Source organism: Macrosteles quadrilineatus, unplaced genomic scaffold, assembly GCF_028750875.1.
Source record: "Macrosteles quadrilineatus isolate MER2022 unplaced genomic scaffold, UCM_ALF_1.0 Scaffold_7__1_contigs__length_78375512, whole genome shotgun sequence".
In the NCBI taxonomy this organism is placed as follows: Eukaryota; Metazoa; Arthropoda; class Insecta; order Hemiptera; family Cicadellidae; genus Macrosteles; species Macrosteles quadrilineatus.
This window is the reverse complement of record NW_026542600.1, coordinates 47,762,784-47,784,276: the sequence shown is the minus strand read 5'-3', so window position 1 is coordinate 47,784,276 and position 21,493 is coordinate 47,762,784. Positions and strand designations below refer to the sequence as shown.

At 33.8% G+C, this 21,493-nt stretch overlaps 1 protein-coding gene across 5 annotated transcripts in view; it reads left to right on the top strand.

Annotated features, from left to right (window-relative positions):
• LOC128997724 (histone-lysine N-methyltransferase 2D-like) overlaps positions 1–21,493 on the top strand; it is a 145,342-nt gene that overhangs the window by 44,566 nt on the left and 79,283 nt on the right. For 3 of the 5 annotated variants that reach the window (XM_054423366.1, XM_054423365.1, XM_054423363.1), the window contains exons 21-37: positions 136–314; positions 1,067–1,258; positions 2,786–2,924; positions 3,242–3,337; positions 4,461–4,595; positions 5,109–5,196; positions 5,425–5,591; positions 6,182–6,312; positions 8,399–8,461; positions 12,118–12,250; positions 13,137–13,216; positions 14,233–14,392; positions 15,273–15,493; positions 16,524–16,656; positions 17,383–17,457; positions 19,650–19,805; positions 20,872–21,001. In XM_054423366.1, the coding sequence (XP_054279341.1) occupies positions 136–314; positions 1,067–1,258; positions 2,786–2,924; positions 3,242–3,337; positions 4,461–4,595; positions 5,109–5,196; positions 5,425–5,591; positions 6,182–6,312; positions 8,399–8,461; positions 12,118–12,250; positions 13,137–13,216; positions 14,233–14,392; positions 15,273–15,493; positions 16,524–16,656; positions 17,383–17,457; positions 19,650–19,805; positions 20,872–21,001 (2,278 nt within the window). The remainder of the gene's footprint in view (positions 1–135; positions 315–1,066; positions 1,259–2,785; positions 2,925–3,241; positions 3,338–4,460; positions 4,596–5,108; positions 5,197–5,424; positions 5,592–6,181; positions 6,313–8,398; positions 8,462–12,117; positions 12,251–13,136; positions 13,217–14,232; positions 14,393–15,272; positions 15,494–16,523; positions 16,657–17,382; positions 17,458–19,649; positions 19,806–20,871; positions 21,002–21,493) is intronic. The other 2 variants (XM_054423364.1, XM_054423367.1) reach the window with 2 other exon arrangements.

Here is a 21,493-nt window from a genome sequence, read left to right as displayed (position 1 = left end):
CAGTACATCAAGCTCAACACCATCTTTTTTTGTATGTGAACCTTTTAAGTTTTAAATTTACCACACGCTTGCCGTCCTATGAATTTTTCTTATTTCTTTGACAAATTCCAATCAAGATAAGTGTTTTTTTTTTAGGAATCGGAGGGTTTAATGCAAGATTACGACAAACTCGAGTGAAAGACCGTGAAGAAGTTTGTGACGGCGAAACAATGACTGAATCCGTCATGATGTCTCACGAAGATAAGCCACGAAGGAAACCTCAGCGGAGAAAACCTAAGAGCAAGCTGGCGGAAAACTATCCCTCTTACCTTCAGGTTTGTGTTTACAATTGAATTTAATGGTATCTGTTTGGATGCTTGCATAATAGGCTATTTTGTTATCAAAATTGATTTTATTTTAATCTGAAAGTGTGTAAATGCTATACCTAGACGTAGTGTAGAGTTATATTTATTAACGGACATTATTGATGCTAGTCTCCCAGCCAAAACCGGAAATCCTTTCCTACTCTCAGTAGACTAGTTGCCATGCTGCTCTTCAGCAGTTTTGCAACTACAGTGAATGAGTTAAATTGTCGATGTACAAATTACCGGCTATTTATAATTACTAAAGTAACTACATTTTGTAATAAAAAATGATATTTGCAATAAAAGATCAATTAAATTTCCTAACCTCTATAAACGCTTAATTGTTAACAATTGAAAGTATTCTCTTGGGACACTACTCATGTTACAGCAGTTTCGTACTATTTGTAAGCTTACAATTTGTTCAACAAAAGGAAATGTTTTACACACTAAGTGTTAAGAAATTGACAGGAAAGTAGGCTTACCTTTAAATAAGTCCATCGAGACACATAAACGCCACAGAAGTAAGAAAAAATGGTCAGTGACCACAAAAATGTCTACTTCACTTATGTTTATGTGTCTCTATGGACTTATTTAGAGGTAAGCCTGCTTTCCTGTCAATTTCCTAAACAATCCCAGGCAAATACCCTATATTTTTATCAGATAAGTGTTAGCTCAGTAGTCAACAGTAGCCTAATTTTTCTTGCTATATATGTTGCTTGTAGGAGGCGTTCTTTGGGCGAGACTTACTGGACACGAGCAAGGTTTGTGGCCAAGATCTGAACAGCAGTAGTGATGAGGGCGAAGATAAGGTGACGACTGATAAGACAATCACACTGTCTCAAGATGAACTCAAGGTCATTGAACAGATGAAGGTCAAACAAGAGCAGCAAGATAAGAAAACCTCTCCAAATAAGGTTTGTCTCAAAATGTTCTAAATTTAAGGTGTGAAATGAACCAATACTAACAAAAACATTCTAACCAACATCCTGGTTTACATTTTGATTGTTCTTTTCTAGGAATCAGTTACCCTTGGGGTCATAATCGGTATTTCAGGCTTTTTCTCATGAATTTTATACCAGAGTTGTAGGTATCCATGAATTTCAAGTATTGCTTTGCTTTTGTGTTTCTTAGTTTCATTTGCAGTTTTGTCCCCGCAAAATTTGCAATTTCTACTCCAAACTGCATTGCATCTTGCATGGACTATGTGTGTTTGCAATTTCAGTTTGATACCTTTTTTGCTGATAAATTTACATGTCTAACTAATAAACGATCAACAATAAAGGGTACTATGTATCTGGATTACTTGTGTTGTGTGTTCAATGTATTAGTACAGATTAAGTTGTTTGACTCACATGACGTGAAACGCAGGATAAGTATTGTAAAGGCCTGTTTTTCCGTCATTTTCAACAATACCGGTATATAAATGTTTTATGCTATAGGTTTGCTATTTTCTTCCCCTGTTATTATGCTTTTGCTGAGATTACATTTGGATTGAAAGTTCCTGTGTCCAAAAGTTTGTTGGATTGATCATTGTCTGCTTTGTTTAGTTGTATTCTAATTTTGCTACTATGTACTTTGTATTATAACTTTTCTATATTTCAAGGTTCCATGCTAGGTTTTTAAAACCAGATATCAGTAATCTCAACACGATTCAGTAATTTAATATCTTATTCTGCTATATTCCTTCCATAATTGTGTAATTCGCAGCAAACTTCATAACACTGTCTGCTTCCTATTATGGTCAAGTTGCATAATACATCTCATGCTAGCTCATTTCTCTATAACATAATTCAGTAGAGATTGTAGAAACGACAATAAAGACATAGGACAAAGAATGAAAAGAAAGTCTTGTAATAGAAGACAACACTATGAATATTACTTTCAATCTCTGTATAAAGCTGTAAAACTGGATTGATAGCTATTTATTGGCTTCTTCATACTAATTGCAAATGATGGAATCAAATCTGATATTCGGTGTTTGATTCTCAATTCTGGTTCCAAAGTCAAGAATCTGTCGAGTATCGACATTTGGAATCAATCCATCCCTAATCCTAAACATTGTGCAACAGTCATACTCATAGGATCTTTATTGTAATTTCATTGAGTAATACAATGTTGTCATACATAATACAGATTTTTATAGTAAATTATCTTTTTATCGAAAATATTTCCAGTTAAGAAATTCTTCGAAGTTTTGTAGAATTTCCTTCCCAAAAGTCATTGTCGTGTTTCTTGAAGTGTCTTTCCTACGTTATTTTCTAAGAGTGGTTTAGAACTATTTTCAAAACTTGCTTCCCATGCTGGCTTTATCTTTGATTAGTGTGGGATGGTGAATCGGTAGTACGAAGTTGGTAGAATATCTTGTGTTATATTCAGTAACACAATATTTTATGTTACTGAGACATGAATAAACCAAATTTATCAAACCTGTTGTATTGTAGGAGGAGGATTCTGGTAGTGATGCTGAAGCTTTAAAAGACATTTTGAGACTTCCGGACAATCTTCTGGACACTGAATTGGTCAATACAATAATGACAGAAACTAGTGCTGATATGAAGACTGAAGAAAACCTAATGAGTGGTAAGATTCATCAAAGTATATTTTATTATTATATACTATATAGTATTTAATTACCAGGCTTTAGTTGGACTGTTTGAATGTTTAGTCTAAGTGAATGTCTGGATAGCCACAATAATACCAACATCGCCTGCTTTGCTGAGAATTGATTTGTTGTACACGTGTAAGACAGGATTTAGCTGCAGGAATGGTGATGTTTTTGATATTCTGTTTACTAGGTGACAATTTTCTGCTGCTCAGTGTATAAATAGTAATGAGGGATGCTCCTATATCAAACAAATAAATGTAATTACTTAACAAATTTGAACTTTGCTTTCTAGAATCAGAAGAGCGTGCAACCAGCGGAAGTGGAAAGGACGAACTAAGTGATATTTTAGGACCTCATTTCAATCTTGTCAACATGGTTCGTCAAACAGGTAATTGAGATTGAGGTTTTACATCCACCCATTATGTTGTTGTAATTAATTCAGTCTTTAATTTTATATTGAAATGTATATTGTCATTGTAATGGTAGAGAGTAACCTGTGAAAATATGTATCGTCCCTGAAACAGACTGTGAACTTTTTGAATTATTTAGTTAAATATTGTGTGACAGTAACAAAGCAAATACAGTACTGTATAATAAGGGTAGGCCTATTGGATAAGCTACTACAATAATGTAATGTGATAATGTAATAATGTGATAATGATAATGTGATAATGTAATGTGTTATACTTAAAACAAGAAAGTATTGGCCTCAGTAAGCTACTATTCTAGAAAAACTGGATTGCTCCACAACCATAAAACAACAACACCCGGTGACCAATTACACATTTGCCTACCATCCCACTACATATTGTTTCCTAGCATGCTGTTGCACATTTGTCAAGTAACCTACTACTTGTTTGTCTACTAACAAATTACATGTTAGTTTGGCAACCTATTAGTTGATTGTCAAGTAACTTGTTACATACCGTATTTGTCTAGTAACATGTTTTATAGTCATCGTGTGGTACATGTTTTTCTTGTAATCTGTTAAAATGTTACACCCGGTAACCTGTTACAAGTTTGTCTAGTAACATGTTACATATTCACTCCTACCTATTACACCTACCTACGCACACCTAGTACACGTTACCTATTACACGTTTGCCTACCATCCCACTACATTTTGTTTCCTAGTAAGCTGTTACATGTTTGTCAAGTAACCTATTGCATGTTTGTCTAGTAACCTATTACATGTTTGTCTAGTAACATGTTACATATTCACTCGGTAACCTATTACATGTTTGTCTGGGACATGTTACAAGTTCACCCGGTAACCTATTACATGTTTGTCAAGTAACATGTTACATTTTTGTTAAGTAACCTATTACTTGATTGTCAAGTAACTTAGTACATATTTGTCCAGTAACATGTTTCATGGTCATCCCGTAACCTAACCTATTACTTGTTTTTCTTGTGATATGTTAAATGTTCATTCGGTAACCTATTACATGTTTGTCTAGTAACCTCTATTACTTGTTTGTCAAGTAACCTTTTACATGTTTGCATGCCAGGTTTGCCCAACATGGACTGCAAGGATGTGGAGGAGATATTCAAGGGAGTTCTAACAGAGGAGCCTCATGTCCCTGAGTACAACCAGCAGCAACCATCAGTCCTGACTGCTGCACCACCCCCTCCATCACCATCAGGTAGGGAACACAAACCTGTTAGGTACATCTTAACAATATTTGTTAAAAGTTCATTGTGTAGTAGATAGTCAGCAACTTGATACATTCTAGTTTAGTGTGTTTAGAATTTAGTGCTGCTCAAAATATAATAAGTTTGTGAAACAAGAGGTAACTTTCTTGTACTTTCTTGTCTCCTTTAAACTGTTGCTACGGATTAATCTCCAAAATATTTTTTATCAGAAATTAAAACTCCTACAGTTTTTTTTTACTATGTTTTGCGACAATGAAATCTGATGGTTTTGAGCATAAAAGAGCAATATTTGTAAACAAAATCCAGACTGCAAAAAAACACTAAATCCTCACCACAATTGTAATTGTGTTTGAAATACAAATGACAAAATAGATAGAATAAACTGGAATTAAATCAAAGTACTAAAGGTGACATAAACCAAAAGTCACTGAAAACCTCTGGTAAAATAATTATTTTCTCTAATCAGAGCAAGTGGTTGACCATTGTGAACATTTTTGTTTTAGTTATTCAGAGACCAGCTCTGCCTCATCCTAACATGGCAACTCAAGTTACCATCCCCGGGTCTACCAACTACCACCCAGAATACAACAAGTAAGTATAGTGGCCCTAGAGCTTGATCTTGCTCTTCTTTTCCACATATTTTGTTATTGTTTATTGATTTCGACAGTAAGGATTGACATACTCAGGGTTAGTTTTACTCGGTAGTTGTCTTTGTAAGTTAAGTTTAGTTGACTAGAAATACAAAATGCGTTGAGAATATTCCTAAATTGGCATTTTAAAATTCTTCTCAGTAGTTTATTTTTTGTTTTTTTGGTCCAGCACCCCGCAGTTCAACCCATTATTTGGCGAGTGGCTAGATGACTTTCAGTTCACCCAGGCCAACTTGTTGTACATGGAGGCAGATGAAGGACTCGGCGCTGGGGCGACCATCGCACCTGTACTCTTCTCTAACATCATCCATCCAGAGTGGAAGAAGGATATCCCATGTAAGTGTGCAGTGTTCACTACTTCCACAATTTCTTTCCCTAGGATACTAAGTACTAGCCCAGGATTTTTTTTTACCTTACTTATGGCTAGACCTAGGGTTTGCGGCATTATCACTTAGATCAAATCCGTTGCTGATTTGGCAGGATTTTAATACAAGACCTCGGGGGCTGAAAATTTGATTTAAACTCACAATACCCTACCCCAGTGAGTTGTGGAGCTCAAGTGATTCTTTGTATCCCTATAGTATAAAAGAATCAAGTAGAGTCCAGGACATCATTTTTACATCTTTCCTTTGCAAACTTCGTTCACTGATGTATATGAAAACAGTAGTTCTGTACTTATTTTGATAAATAATGTTTCCTTGTAGTTAATTAGTTAGCTTAAATAATTCTGTATGACAAAAATAGTTTATAAAACTGGCCAATAGTCTCTTCTCAGCCCTTGGTCACTATTCAACTTTGCTTGGCCTTTCGTCCATCGTTAAGCTTTAGCTTGTGCCGAAAAGAGTAAATGAAGTACTGCTTAAAATTTTCAATAATTTGTTTTAGATAACTTTCACAATATACTGTATTTACTGTGTTATTTACAGTGTTTACCGAGAGAAGCAAACATGTTGTGAAGGTGTGGCGTAGCCTGACACATGAACAGCGAGTGCCTTATCTTCAGCAGGCTAGGGAGAATCGCATGCTCCGCTTGCATGCGCAACACAAGAAAGCCCAGGTAAAACCTGACATTTCCACACTATCAAAAGTTCAATTTGATCAAATTTTACTTGTGAAACGTGTATATAATTTTTGCAAATGTTTTTAAACAAATTCAACACGTGTTAATTTAATAAAGACAATATTTAAGAAAATAAATATTTAAATTAACTTTTGTATCAAGTCTTAATTCTATTACAAGTCAGTGAGTAATTACTTTTACAATGTAAATCATCCCTTGATGGCAAAAGGGTCTCTTTCTTTTAAAGTTTTAAAATTTTGATATAATAGGGTAAGTACCTTTGTCCGTCTTCAGTCTTATAAACTGGCGATTACTAGTTTCGGGTCATTTGACCCATTCTCAAATCTATCATTAAATTTTAGCCAATGAAATTCGTCAGAAGACTTTATCAATAAATAAATACACGATGACACATAATGAAGTTTATTTATTGATGAGGACTTTTGTCAGACTTCACGGACTAGAATGGTTAAATTAAAATTGTTTTAAAATATTTGACTTGTGTATAAAGTTACTATGCTGGGAATACATTGTGAACTGGGGTTTTATATTGTGGGGAGTGTACCTAACACTGCTTGATGCACTCAGGGTTGCTATTTGTGTCACTTGCACTTTTCAGTTATAGTTTAGTTTGTACTTGTCGCTTTTCCGAGCTTGGATTGCAAAATGATTTGAGCTCTTCCAGTAGTGTCAACAGTTAAAACTCCAAAGCCAGTCCACACTAAGTACTTGGTTGGTTGTGTATTTTCATCGGACACTCAGCATGAAGTTAATGCTCCGATTTACAACTGTGTGTTTTCTTATGAAATTACTCAACCACTATAGTAGCTTAGTGTAAAATGTAACCTGAGTAATTTGTTATAGTTTTCCTCCATCTTAATTTGCAATTTCAAAGTTTAATGTGTGGAGAGTTATAGAAAGCTGTTAAAATATAAACAAGGTGGTATAACGTTTAGTAGTTAATAAATATTTTAAAATTATACTATTGTTCAAACTGTGTACGTTTGGAAGAGCCTTTCATTTTTTTGTACATTGCTCACAAAGCCAAAAAGGATAAATTGCCAGTAGAAGAATTTTTTGTAATTATTAGATACTTTGCCTCGACTAGAATCGAGGTTACTTTTTAATGTGAGCAAAATTGTGCGTAATTTCTGGGAGTTTTGTTGACACTGGGGTATTTAAATACTAATACAATATTAGGATGTGTTAAATATGAACTGTTTAGTTTGTATACCATTGCTGTAACACCATGTATGGACGTAATGTATGTTATATGTGTGTGTAACTAATCTTGGGGTAGAGATAGCCAATGGAATTTCAACCTTTTTATTTCCATTATTGAAAAATGTTTTATCAGGTATATTTTATTCATTTTTATTATTTATGCTTCTACATAAGAAAAATATTTTCCACCCAAAGAGAGTAGTTCTAACAAACATTTCAAGAAATCTTCCTCAGTTATCATGACAGTTACTATTTAAGGTAAAATCCTCGATAATGATTAAATTTTTTCGCAATATCCATGATTGTAATTGACAACATATCAGTTAAAAAATGCAATATGAAAATAATGTCACAGAGTTATGGTTTATGTGAACATAACCATATCTGTTTAGGTTACTTTTCTTTTTAACTCAACACAAGTAAGCTGTAATTTTAATAGGACTGCTTATTTATTTATCTATTTTTTTATTTTTTTATTGTGTCTGGAAATTGTATAGCTTTTAAAGTATGGAACTGATAATGTATGATGATTGATGAGGTAAATTAAGTATTAGTTGTTATGAAGATGATTTTTCAAAAATTCTCTATAAAAAAAATGCTCTTTAATTAAGTTGGTTTACTCACGCTAGAAGGGTCGGTTTGAATGTTGTCAAAGCAAAATTCCCTTTTTATCAATTCTAAAATTGAAAGAGACAATTAAAATATGATTAACAAAACCACGATAACAAAACATAAGACTGGTACTAATGTTTTGTGGTCGATTTTGTTCAGAATGGACCATTGCAAATCCATTGGTTATCTTTAATGTGCACCAAGTTTTGTATGTACCGCGGTCAAAGTAGGTGGGATGTTTTGACAGATTGTGAAGGAAACTCCTGCTGTGATATCTACTCCTCGCAGCAAGTCTCCACAAGGATCAGAGGTGTGTCAAGGTGATGGCACGAGGCAGGCGTCTCGCAAGACCCCCTCCCCCTCCCCAGCCCCTACTCAGACCCACACCCCCGCACACGTCTCTACTGGCTCCAACACATCCCCCACACCTCAGCCTCAGACATTCCCCACCACCATACCTTCCCACCCCTCTACCATACAGTACATTCCGTTGCTGCCTTCTACCACTAGAGCTACCTTCCACATCATCCCCACTACTTCCTCCTCTACCATCCACTACCCTGCCACCACAGTTCAGATCATCCAGTCGGTCCCCCCTCTTGTGATGACTTCGGGTTCCGTCATTTCTGCCACCGTTCAGACAAACACGGAAAACACGACACAGACCGAATCCAACCCCAAACAGAGAAATGTGTTACAGCTCATTTCTACTCAGAGATCCAAGACCACTTCCACCTCCCCTCCTCAGTCGTCTCCTCGGGACACTCCCGGATCCTCTCCTCTCAGTGATCAACACATTCGTGTCCTCACTCCTTCCGAGATCATGAGAACCCTCCCCTCCCTTGGCCAGGAAGCTTACGACCCCCCCGCCACGGTGAGCCTCGCACGCTTGTCTCCTTGTTGGTAGCAACCAGCGACAATTTCGCGTTCGTTTTATCTTTCTTGATGTAGGATGACATTTATTAGCTTTCGCTTTTTTCTCTCTTTGCAGTATTTTCAATTCGTTGATGTCCGTATGACCGTGGAATGACTACTGTAGTTTTGTTCCGTCAGTTTATTTTAGAATCGTTTTGATGTTGGATTGGACTATTGTATGATGTTATGGATACTGAGATCCCGGCGGCAGTGTTTTTTTTGTGGCTTTGCATGATGGAAGTAAGTATTTTTCTCTATCGTCGTTCATTTTCGTTTGTATATATATCTCAGTCATACAAATGGATCCCGTACAGTATTTGGCGACAAACAGCTTTAATCCTGAATTAATGGTGGGAAATGTTCTTTCGATTATTGTATCGTTGTTTAGTTTTTCCAATTTTATTTTTCATGTGGTTTTTACAAGTTTTCTGAGATATTTTGTCATTTTGAGCTGTTGCATCATTAGTTTTTCCTCTTTAGCAATGTTTTTTGTTGGATGTTTTTTTGGTTTTCAGTTTGTTAGTTTTTGTTTTGTCCCCAAGATTATCCTTAATCTCTCCATTCTTACCTCTCCTACCCTGTTTCCTTTTTGCATTTGCTTGCTCGTGTTTAGCTTTTCAGAAGGTGGCAGTCATAGGATCTCTTCAGCATGAGTTAATTTGTTTAGATATTTTCAATGTATGTTAGTGTTAAATGTTACAAAACGATTTATCTTACCGGGGGTTTGTTGAATCAAAACATAGGTCGAAGGATTTGACTTTGTCTCATCATTTTAATATGACAGTTAATTTGTCCTTTATCTAGGGATTTAAATGATAATAATAAGAAAGTATTTTTTATCAAAAGGAGTAACTAGTTTTATATATTACTAAAACATCCTTGGATAATTTTTCTTGTTGAGTTTATTATATATATTTTTTTAATATTACTTTTTATTATTTAAGTTTTTTTCAGGTTAAAAGCAAAAAGGGTCATGCTCAACATCATTTGTTTTGATTTCTTCATATTTTTTCATAGTATTTAAAAATATTTTTTATAAACGAGGCTTGGATCTTAAAATAAATGTAAGATTATAAATTTTAAATATCTGGATTGAGATATTAGAATTTAAAATAGATTTTGTATGACAAAGTAATTAAATTAAGTTTATCTTGTGTATTTTCCAGAGGTTAAAAGTTAAAACCTATAGCTTTTTTGATTTACACTAGATCCCAAAATATTTTCATTGTTAGGAAATTTTAAAATCACAAGGTTTTAACTTGGAATAATTTTTTTGATTCAATAAACCTAATAGATAGTCAAATTTTTGTAGGTGTAACTGCATGGGTTGTGGTACTCTTTAATTCCATGTTGTCTCTGATTGATTTTAATTTACTATCTAATACATAATAATTATTGTTATACCAAAAATAAACCAACTAACTGTATGGTTTCGATTTTTTTAACATTTATGTATTTTTATGACTTTGGTGCAGCAGAGGTAGTCTTTATCCACTAACATTTGTAAAATTAAATCACAAAGTTTTTACGTTGTCACTAATGCATTTATAAATAGATCAATCGTATATAGCATGACATTTAAGTTAAAGTAAGTAGATCCATAGAGTACTCTTACTGTTTTGATAGTGAAACAAAACTATTAAAACTCTATGAGTAGGCCTATGTTTAAACTGAATTTAAATATTTACAAAATATTTTTTTAATAAACGAAACTTGGATCTAATGACTTTAAAATATAATTCATATAAAAATGGTTAATGTTATTTTATGTCTGGTAACCCTAGGTTGGTAGTTCGTATCAGACAGTAAAAATATGATACCTAAGCTATTTTCAATTCTTCAGATTGGATGTTAACTCAAATATTTCCATGTACTTGGAACCACACAGTCAAAGGCCTTGTATAAATTACAGAACTTACAAGCAATTCTTTGCAACTCGTTCATCCCTGTTTAACTATCTGCAAGCGGAACTATGGCGGAAATAGTACTTTTGTCTCTTCTAAAACCAATCTGTCCACTGGAAATCACAAAATAGGAACCGATAGTTATCTGGAGTATTTTAGATAGTAGTGTACTATCAAACTTGGTTTACCAGACATTTGTTAATGTACCATTTTTGCTATAACCAAGCAAAACAATATGCAAAATAATTCATAAATAATAATGATTTGACGTTTTGTAACATTTTCTCAGAAACAAACTATCTACAACTTCAAAAATTGATTAGCTGAAATTATGGTATCACCAGGGAACAAAGAATTCTTATGTTTAATGATTTTGTTTTGACTATTTAAAGTCATTAATTGAGTACTGCTTACTGCAGTTAAAAAATAAAACAAGGAATGAAGTAGAAATCAGTATTAAAACTTCATAGCATTTGATAACCGCGTTAAAAATATGTACAGTTTCTAGATAACATAAAATTGTTTAAACGTTATAAATATGTGTTTGTGCCATGTATAATGTAAACGACTAATTATATTAATCCATAAAAAAATACTTTTAGAATAAATAAGAGATATTTTTAAATTGTGATATTACCATAAAAATATAGGTTGCCAAATCAAGTCTAAATTATAAAAGGACTAGTTTGTTGCTGCTTACCAAATTATAAACAAAGTTAAAAGAAATAATTTTTTTGTGTCTTGAAGACTTTACCTTATTATGAATTCAATCGTATTAGTTTTCATTATATTACACATTCCTTTTTATGTCCGCAAGTACAGATAAACAGTTGAATTTGTAATAATTGCTCATGTCAAATCTTTTACTAAGCTTCAAATTTGGTTTATAATATACATAAACAAATAAAATATCCCTAGGGTTTTACAAAGTTAATATACAAAAAAGTTAACTCTAGTACGAATTTCCCATTTCCAATAATAAAATGAGTAGACAAAAGAAACTTTACTATTTCATAATGAAAACAAATTGTCTCTCAAAACTTAATTCCTGAACTGAACATCAAAGTCTACTAAAAGCGAACATACGTCAAGGTAAGATGAAAGTGAACTCATCAAGGGTATGTTGACGATGTATGGGTGTGGTTAGGAACAGGATAAGCTGCAACAGGCGAAGAGTGTGAGGGAAGCGGAACAGGAACGACAGTGGAAACAGCTGCAAGCTCTTAGACAACAACAGGCTCAACAACAACAACAGATGATGCAGGATCAGAGAGTGCAAGGTTTGTCACATAATTACACATTTACAATTTTGTTTAATGTCCAAACTTTACATTTTAAAACGCTAGGCTCTCAACCAGAACAGTTTTACACATTATTTGAGAATAGGCCTAGAGGGTTACGACATCATCACTTAGATAAAATTAAAATAAAGAAAAGTTATTTGCAATTTAACTTAAAGTCACACCCAAATACCCTCCTGATCCTGAAAGTGTCGATTACCATGAACCAACTGCAGAATCGATGCTTATGATTTTATTGGACTGATTTCAAAAATCTGTTTTTAAGTCAAGAATAAAATTATGAAACCAAAAGATTTGTGTAATGGAGTGAGTGTTTTTTGTAAGTAGCATTTTATTTAATCCATCTATTGTTTTACCAATTTATAATGTTTGGTTGATGGAGTAGTTTATTATTTTTCAAACTTTCCTTAATAGTAAAATAAAACAGTGCGTCTTTTAGGTTTATAATAAGAGTACAGTAGACTCCTTCTCATTCAAACACCTTTTAACCGGACATCTGTTTAACCGGACTGGATCGGCAGGAAGTGGGCGGTACTGAAACTACCTTTCTCGTGGAAAAGTTTTAAACCAATAATCATGTGTCTAAATACTGTACATGGTTCTCGCAAATTTAAGTAAAATATTTGGGTTGATGTTTGAGTGATTCCTGTGGCGCGCACATGCATCGTTAGAAACGTTCATACTCTAAATGATTGTTGTGAACCTTTGTACAAAACGTTAGAGTACAGTTTTAGGGGACGCCGGTTTAATTGGAGAAACTTTTATCTGGACCGGCCTCATTCCCGAGGAGTCCGGATAAGAGGGAGTCTACTGAATTTACAAATATATTTAGCTGTAGTTTATAATTTCAACCAATTATTTCCAGCCACACAACGAGTTCGCCAACTCACCGCAGATCAAGTAGTAACCCTGCCCAGCGATGCACAATCACCTGTTAATCCTCAGGTAAGACTAGAATTTTGCAGCCATAAACAGTAACTGCCCATCCATAAAGCCATAATTTGCTTAACCACGCAGCTGTTTTAATATTTTTCATATCACACCTGTTCAGGTACAAATTTAGTTTGCCAAATAGGCTGTGAAATGAGCTATAATTTATAATGTAAACCACAATTTCAATACATTTTCTGTATATTCTGTTGAACGATTGTGTTCAAACCGGACTTTCCACAGTGCAGACTTGTCTCTTCCCCGTCAAGTCCGGATTAGCGATCTACTGTAATTTCTTAGAGAATCAGTAAAATTGAGGGAATCAAAATATTATTATTATTTAGTCTAAAAAATATACTTTGGATTGTTATTTTATATTTGGATGATTTTTTTATACCCTTAGCAATATGGGAGTGCTCCCTGAACATACAGTGTGATAGAAAAGTCCCGGAACGGTTAAATATTTTAAAAAATAATGCAGATAGAGCTAAAGATAGAGCTAAAAGATTTCTTGAATCCGCCATTTTGAATCTTTGAACGACTGCCATTTTTTACTCAGGCATTCTTTTGAGCTTGAATTTACGGCATCGTAATCTAAAAGTGAAGACCTTTAATTTGATGTGCATATCGACCTATCCTTACGTTAACAATTTTCTTCCGATTACTAGGGCTGTGCCCCCTGAGGAGAAAGCGTATAATAGCAATGTAAATTAAATGAATCTTTGAACAACTGTCATTTTGCGCAGGATCAACCTTTTGAAGTGCGGTTTGCGGCAGTGTATTCTACTAAAAAAGACCTTTAATTTGATGTGCATTATTTTTTTAAATGTTTAACCGTTCCAGGACTTTTCTATAACACTGTATGTATTTTACCTAACGTTTAGGGACATTCCCAAATTATATGTTTTAGAATTTTAATTTGTCATTTGTCAGGCTGGTAAGAGCGAGGCTATGATTTCATTTATACTTTTAGTTTCATTGCATTAATATTAGGTTAAAGTAGTACTCACTTTTTTTTGGTTTTATTTTAGCAGGTGCCTAGGATGGTAGGGCCTACTGGCTATATCAGAGCTCCATTCCCACACGCTGGGGCTCGGACCATGAACCCAGAAATGAGCCGCCAACTTCGTGACTTGCTGCAGAGACAGCAGATCAAAACCAAATTGGAGTCAGATAGGCCTTGGGGTCAAGGTAATTTTTTTAAGTAATTGCTGTCTTCAATAGTTTTTTTATATAGATTATCATTAGAACAAACCATTGGTGGACAAGAAAAAAACAAATAAAAGTATTGAATGCATTACATCAATCCTCCGCGATTAATCAAGTAAGAGAACATCATGTAAAAACTTGTTCAGAAAAGAAATCATAGAATTCACACCATTTCTGGGCCATACATCAGTAAAATTCCAAATTGGATCCATGGCAGAAAAGACAATTTGACAGAAAAAGTCAAATTGTTGAAGATCAATTCTAATGTCCATGAAAATATTGTTTAAATTTATTTACTACAGTATTTAATACAGTAAATATTCCCTCAAGAGTAACTGAAACAGGTGAATCAGCTATCGATAATTTTATCACTAACATAGATTATAAAAGTTATACAGTAGAATGTTTTATCACTGCCTTATCTGATCACGATGGGCAACTTTTCAAGTTTTTAATACCTAAAGGTGATTTAGGTATTTAATAGTGATTGTTCCAATGTTGTAAATATTTGTCAATTTCAGTCTCCCATTTTCAAATTAGATCATAATTACAGTATTAGAAACAAAAAAACTTTACATTACCTACTTACAAGCTGAACATATTTGACATAGTTAAACATTTTTTTTATATGGGCCTAAGATAGCATAATGAACTACCATTTTATCTAAAAATGTTGAATGCTAAACAATTTAAAGGCAAAAGTAAGATAAATCAATAGATAAAATTTACCACTCACTCATAGATATATTATATTCTAATAAAATATGTCTATGTCTGATTGAAAGAAACCTGATTTGAAGAATTTATACTTTTTTTGCACACTCTTGCATGTAATTGATGAAAACTGCTGCTTCTGTTTCAGAAGACGGCATTGTCGGAGGTGACTCGCAAGCCGGTACACAGACTGGGCCTGGGTTTGATGGAGCCAGTCCTGCTACGTTCAGACACCCGCTGCCCCCCAACATGGCCCCTCGCCCTGCCACTCCTCGTCTACCTTTGACTCAGACACAGATGATCATACGGACACCTCGGCTCCCCTCTCAACTGCCCAACGCTAACCTCTCAACAGATCCTAGAGGACAGGTAGATTATTTCTGTGTAATTTACCCAGGGTGTAGTATGGAGTTATAAAGTTTTACTATTGCTTCATTGACCATTGTTAAACACAAACCTTTTACCAGGTGTTAACAAAGGAACCACTAACATTAAGAGCAGAATTATTTTTAAAAATCTTTGTTATTTCCAAACCATATTTGTATTGATTTTATGACTAAATTATCTTTATTGAAAATAGTATTTCAGATCACTTTATTTTGGTCGCTTTAACAAGTCCAGTTTTATTAAGTATCGTGACAGGGTATCAGAAATAGCTTCATTTCAATACAACAGTTCTTTTTCATTGCAAACCCACAATGTTGGACGGTATATCTTATTTCTTCATATGTAATGGTTCCTTGGATTGTCCTATTGGTCGATAAAAATTCAACCCAATTATATTGTACACTATCGTGTCTAGTCTTTTTGGTCCTACTTTTTTTGTAATGACGACAAAAATATTGTGTCGGAAACTATTTGTGTACCGTAGTTCAATATTTTTCCTACATGTGTCTCATCCTGTAACTCTAAATGTTATTCAACTTATTTTTTTGTCAAGTTGTCTTTGGTAATATTTATGCAGTAATATCAAGGTTCAAAACCTTTATTGATCGCTTTGTTTGTTTACACTTTGACCGCTGTAGTTATAATTGTTATATTGCAACTGTGAGTGTCTGAGGTTTTTCTACGCTTACCTTTCACACGAGTGTAAAAAAGATTATTGCACTGTGATTGTAATGGTTGTCATGATTGTTACACCTTTCCTGTGGTTTTAACTACCATTACATAGTGATTGAATGATTGTGACTGTTGCATTATGGATAGCTGTGGTTATAAGAAACGCTTTCGCTTTGGTTGTAACAAGTATCTGTGATTTCTATGGTTTCATTTATTGTATCAATTGCTGTGTTGGTAACCAGTGGTACTCTTTGATTGGTGTACTATTTGCAATAACTGGTGTGTTTGTAACAATTATTACTCTATGGTTGTGTTGATTTTGCTGTGGTTGTGATTGTAGGGAGTCGACGCAAGAGTCAGATTGTTACTACAACAGAGACCTGGCTTCCCATCTGCCCAAATGATGAGACTAGCGACTCCTAGAAATCCTCTTGATCCTTATGATCATTTGGTCCAGCGCCCGCCCTTCTCAGGTATGCTTTTCTCAAATTTGATCAATCCCACTTATAAAGAGTTATTTATTTTAATTATGATGCAGTATATCCTTTTTTTACCAGAGATGACTTAGGCTATATATTATTTCGGACTTATCAACATTGATACATAATATTAAAGTCATGATCATACGATCCTCGATTATCCTACCTATACTGAGGATAACCCAGTACTATTAAATCGTGTGATTTTCTTTTAGTGGTATTACTGTACGTGCAAGTATGTTAAGACCTTTAATTGCTGCTGTATTTACTCGGAAAATACGCACTAGGCTTTAGGCATTTGCATACCATACAGTTTATCAACTTGTCATATCGGTATACCATAAACTTAGTTCTGTCATTGTGTGGAGTAACTACATCAATTTATCTTACATTGCACTGTTTCCATAGTGGTGTCTTTACTTTGTGGCTTAGTAATAATTTTTTTTTTTTTCAAAACAGAAAAAGTAAGTGGTTTTAATTTACATCTACATTTTAAAGTAACAGAGAAACTTAAAAATGTTAATAATTTTAAACATATTTAAAAATTTTTTCTGCGTTAACTGAACTTTCTGCTACCCGATCCTGCTGCGACCTTTTTTTGAGATATTCGAGGCGGCATATTTGTTTCTTAAGTGTTGTAGTTTTTAAGTATGTGTAGAAGTGCACTGCTAAACAATAATTTCTCTACTAGTTTCTGTGAGTTTATCCCATTTTTTACAGATGGGAACATTCGTCCGCCAGGAGATGCTACGAGGCTAGTCACTCCTTCACCTGCTGATCCTCAACGTTTAGCAGGTGGATATCTTTGAATGTTTCTTTCTCGTTTTAAATTTCAAACATTCTTATATTATTTTCCCAATCATAAATGTTATTGCTCCGTAACCATGAAACTGATTCAATCTTTTGCATGAAGTGTTTTTCAAAATCCGCCAAATCTCACTCTCTTGCTAAAAAGAGAAATAAATATTTCTCCCTAGTTGCTAAATTATAGCTTGTTTAACTTTCTTCTGTTAGCCTACCAACTTTAAAAAGATTTTTAACTTTTGACTTTAAACTAAACTTAAGGTTAAGGTTTCTTTTGAAATTATTTTAAATATCATAAAAGTCAGAAACATAGAAAAAGTGGTATATACATTAGTTTTATCATTGAATATACACAGAATAGACTTCCCAAGAAATGGAGAAATTTGAAGCAAAAAAAACGTGGTGCAATCTGTTGAGATACAGTACCGTAGTCTACCAATTAATTACAATATTCTGTGTCTAGTGATAAATCAATCAGCTGTTTGCTATGATACTGCAATGATTTCAATTAATATTTAACCCAATACAGTAGACCCCCTCTTAACTGACCTCGTATTAACCGATAATCGGATTATCCGCCTTCGATCATAAAATAATACAGTTTGTTTTAACCAACCGCTTTCTAGGAATCTCGGCATTTCCGCTCCCACGCTGGGCGATGAGAACTGAACTATACGCTTATCTCCACAGGATATGACTAAGAATTAGTTATTTTGTATTGATCACAAAAAATAATATAGCATAGCCTATTGTCAGTTTGTTATCATCGTAGCTCGAGCACATCTCATCTGATTTGTTATCTGTGCGGCAAATTTATAACATCATAAAGTGTGTTACGATTTTGAGAACTGATTATCTTATCGCTGGAGTAAACAAACAATGCAACTTAACTTGCGGGGCAGGGAAGGGGAGTTAACAACTCCAAGGTCAAGATAGTTTTTGTGCCTCGAGCCTCCAGTGAGAGGCTATAAATAAACATCCTGTCTTATAACAAAATGGTTGCTTGTATCTTTAATTTTGACAAAAGGTTCAGTACTGTATTACGATGGATTTGGAAAGCATCAATTAATACATTACAGTAGTAGTTATTAAAATAGGAATTTTTATTGACTCTTCCCTAGTATTATAAAATATTCCACTGAAAGTAGGCCTATTTGACTTAACCGTGTTTTCAAAGTCAAAGTCAAAGATTTTTATTGTCTTTAAACACATGTGTGCAATTGACAAAGTCACAAGCATGTAATGTAAATAGCCTATTCTAAGTAAAAGGTAGGCCTACATTGAAAAATAGAATATTTATAGATAAAAACAATAACAAAATATAAAAACACCAGGGAATGACATAACAAACAATTAATATAAAATCTAAACACTTATCCAATTGAAATTCTTAAAGTACTAATGTCACAAGCTAAAAATTCATCAACAGTATAAAAAATATGTTCTCTTAACCGTATTTTAATCTTATTTTCAAACTGTTTTGAAGTTATATTCCACATGTTTTCTGGCAGTTTATTAAATAATTTAATTTTCATATAAACATGACTGTTTCTTGTTTTTTCCAACCGTACAGAGATTAAGTTAAGAAGATGTGTTAAGAAGATTTACATTTTTGTGTTTATTTGTGACTTTTCTATCAATACGAAAAAGGAGATAAGAGTAGTTCATTTGATAAATAATGCAAGTATGACTTCAAAATAATGATTATATCATTCCAAATGAATAGCACTTCATTATGTTATGATTTTAGGGATTGCCCGTTTTAACCGACCTTTTAAGTTATCCGACCTAGGTCCGGTCCCATTAGGGTCGGTTAAGAGGGGGTCTACTGTACACTAGTACCCTCTGGTGAGATAGTCCTGAACTTCATCTATTTTCTGGGGTTTACATTTTAACATTACATTGGAAGTCTATTCTGTGTATAGTCAATGGTTTTATATAGCAGAAGCTTGATTTTATTTTTTTATTTTTAAGCACAAAAAGAATATCTTTACTTCCCATTTCCTAACAGGTGTCTGATGATGTTCAGTCTTTTTGGCTTATTTTTCTTCCAGCAGATGCATGGTTCTCAAATTGCTTCATAAAAGTTAGTCCTTAATACTTAAAACGATAACTATCATCACAATAGATATTGTAGATTCCAGAAGTGTTTTGAGCCTTTTCTACAACGTTGTGTGTTACAGCAGGAGAGAGAGCCGGGGTGGGAGAAGAGATTCCCGAGTCTGTGACTGCAGAGCTGGAGAAGTTGGAGCAAGAGGAGGGTAGTGGAGCCTTGGCTGAAGTGGAAGGTGTCAATGCTATACTAGGAGATTTGGTTGAGGATGATGACGAACTGCTGGGTAAGCCAACAAGTTGAATTCATTTCACTATCTGAGTCTTGTATGTTTTTCAGTGTATTACCTCAAATTTACATTTTAAATATAATTTTTTGTTGGGAAATCTTAAATGCATTCAAATACAGGTCTTAATTTAAATAATAGCAGGTCATTGAGTCCGCAGGAGTCAATAGTTTTGCATTGTCGTAGACCGTCAGATGCCAGGCTAAACAATGGTTGTCCTAGCGCCAATCAGCAAAAGCATGCGTTCACAATGAAGCATATTAATCATGCACCCTAAGCTTGATTATCGAACAGAAAATGTTATGTGATTCTTAAATATATTTTCCTTGTGAATTGCTTTTCGGAGTTTTAAAACTTTTGTGTTAGAGGTTGAAAAAAATCACAGTTTAATATATTTATGTCGTTTGACAAAATAATAACAATTAAAAGTAAAAAGTAGATGGCAAATTACATCTGAGGTTTCAATAGCTTTAAAATGAGATATTTTGCAACTTTTTATGTTAATAAACAATGCCGTAATACGCTTTAACCATTAACATTGCCGTTATGGGCAAAATCCAAGCTGGCTGGTGGTCTTGCCGACTATTAACCTTTTTTTTACGATCTAACTGAACAGTAAAACCCTATCTATCATCACAAGTTGAACAGTCACCTCTGACAGTTATCTGAATAGGCAGATAATATTAATTTGTTTATGAATTACTTCAGTTTTGGAAAATTGCAATGATATTGAAAAGAAATAACACAGTGTGGACGTCAATTACACATGGAATCACTTAATTTGCAATACATATTGATTATTAAAATCTAATGTGGCATAAACCTAAATTACATTTTTTGTACATAACTATAAAGTGAAACAATATAGACTGTAAGACTGGCATTTGGAAGAGTGATGGTTAATTGAGGTTCCACCATATCTAAACATTTGATCACTGTAGGTACTTTGTTTACTATGCATACTTTACTATTTATCTATCATGTTGTTTGTGCTACCAAATTTTTTTAATTTACTTATTCATATTTTTTTTATTAGATTAACACCGATAATATGATCTTTGTTTAGCTGAAATGGGAGCTGATTTCAACATTCTCGAATATGCCGACCCCGAGTTGGATAAAGTTGGAGGAGGAGAAAAGACAAATATTTTTGATGTAGATGAGTTTGAAGAGGAAGACTCAAAGAAAGATACAGCGTCAGTATTCCATATACTATTTATACATTATATATTAATATCTCAAATAGGTTCTCGCAACCTTTAAGTATATCTTTAGGCCAAAATATGAAGTTTAAATTATTATTTTTATATAGAGGTTGTACATTGCCAGAGTACCAATATAGTCCTCCCATATTTTGTTTGAAATCTTTGCAATTACCCGGCGAAAACATTGTCTTTGTCAATATAAAAATTATCAGTATGTTAACCAAAACTATTGAATCATTTTCCATTTTACAAGTCTGACAAAAAAAGACATACTTAAGACAAGGCCATATACGATATTTTACCTGCGACAGTTTTTTTTAAAGTAGCAGTTTCAGTTCAGTTATTAGAATTGAAAAGTTTTACATAACAGCATTGTTTACTTTCATAACAGCATAGTTTTACTCATAACAACACGGGTAACGGACCAATGAGGTTCAAGGATTGAGAGAGTAGATGTAAAATTGTAATAATTTGAACTTCAAC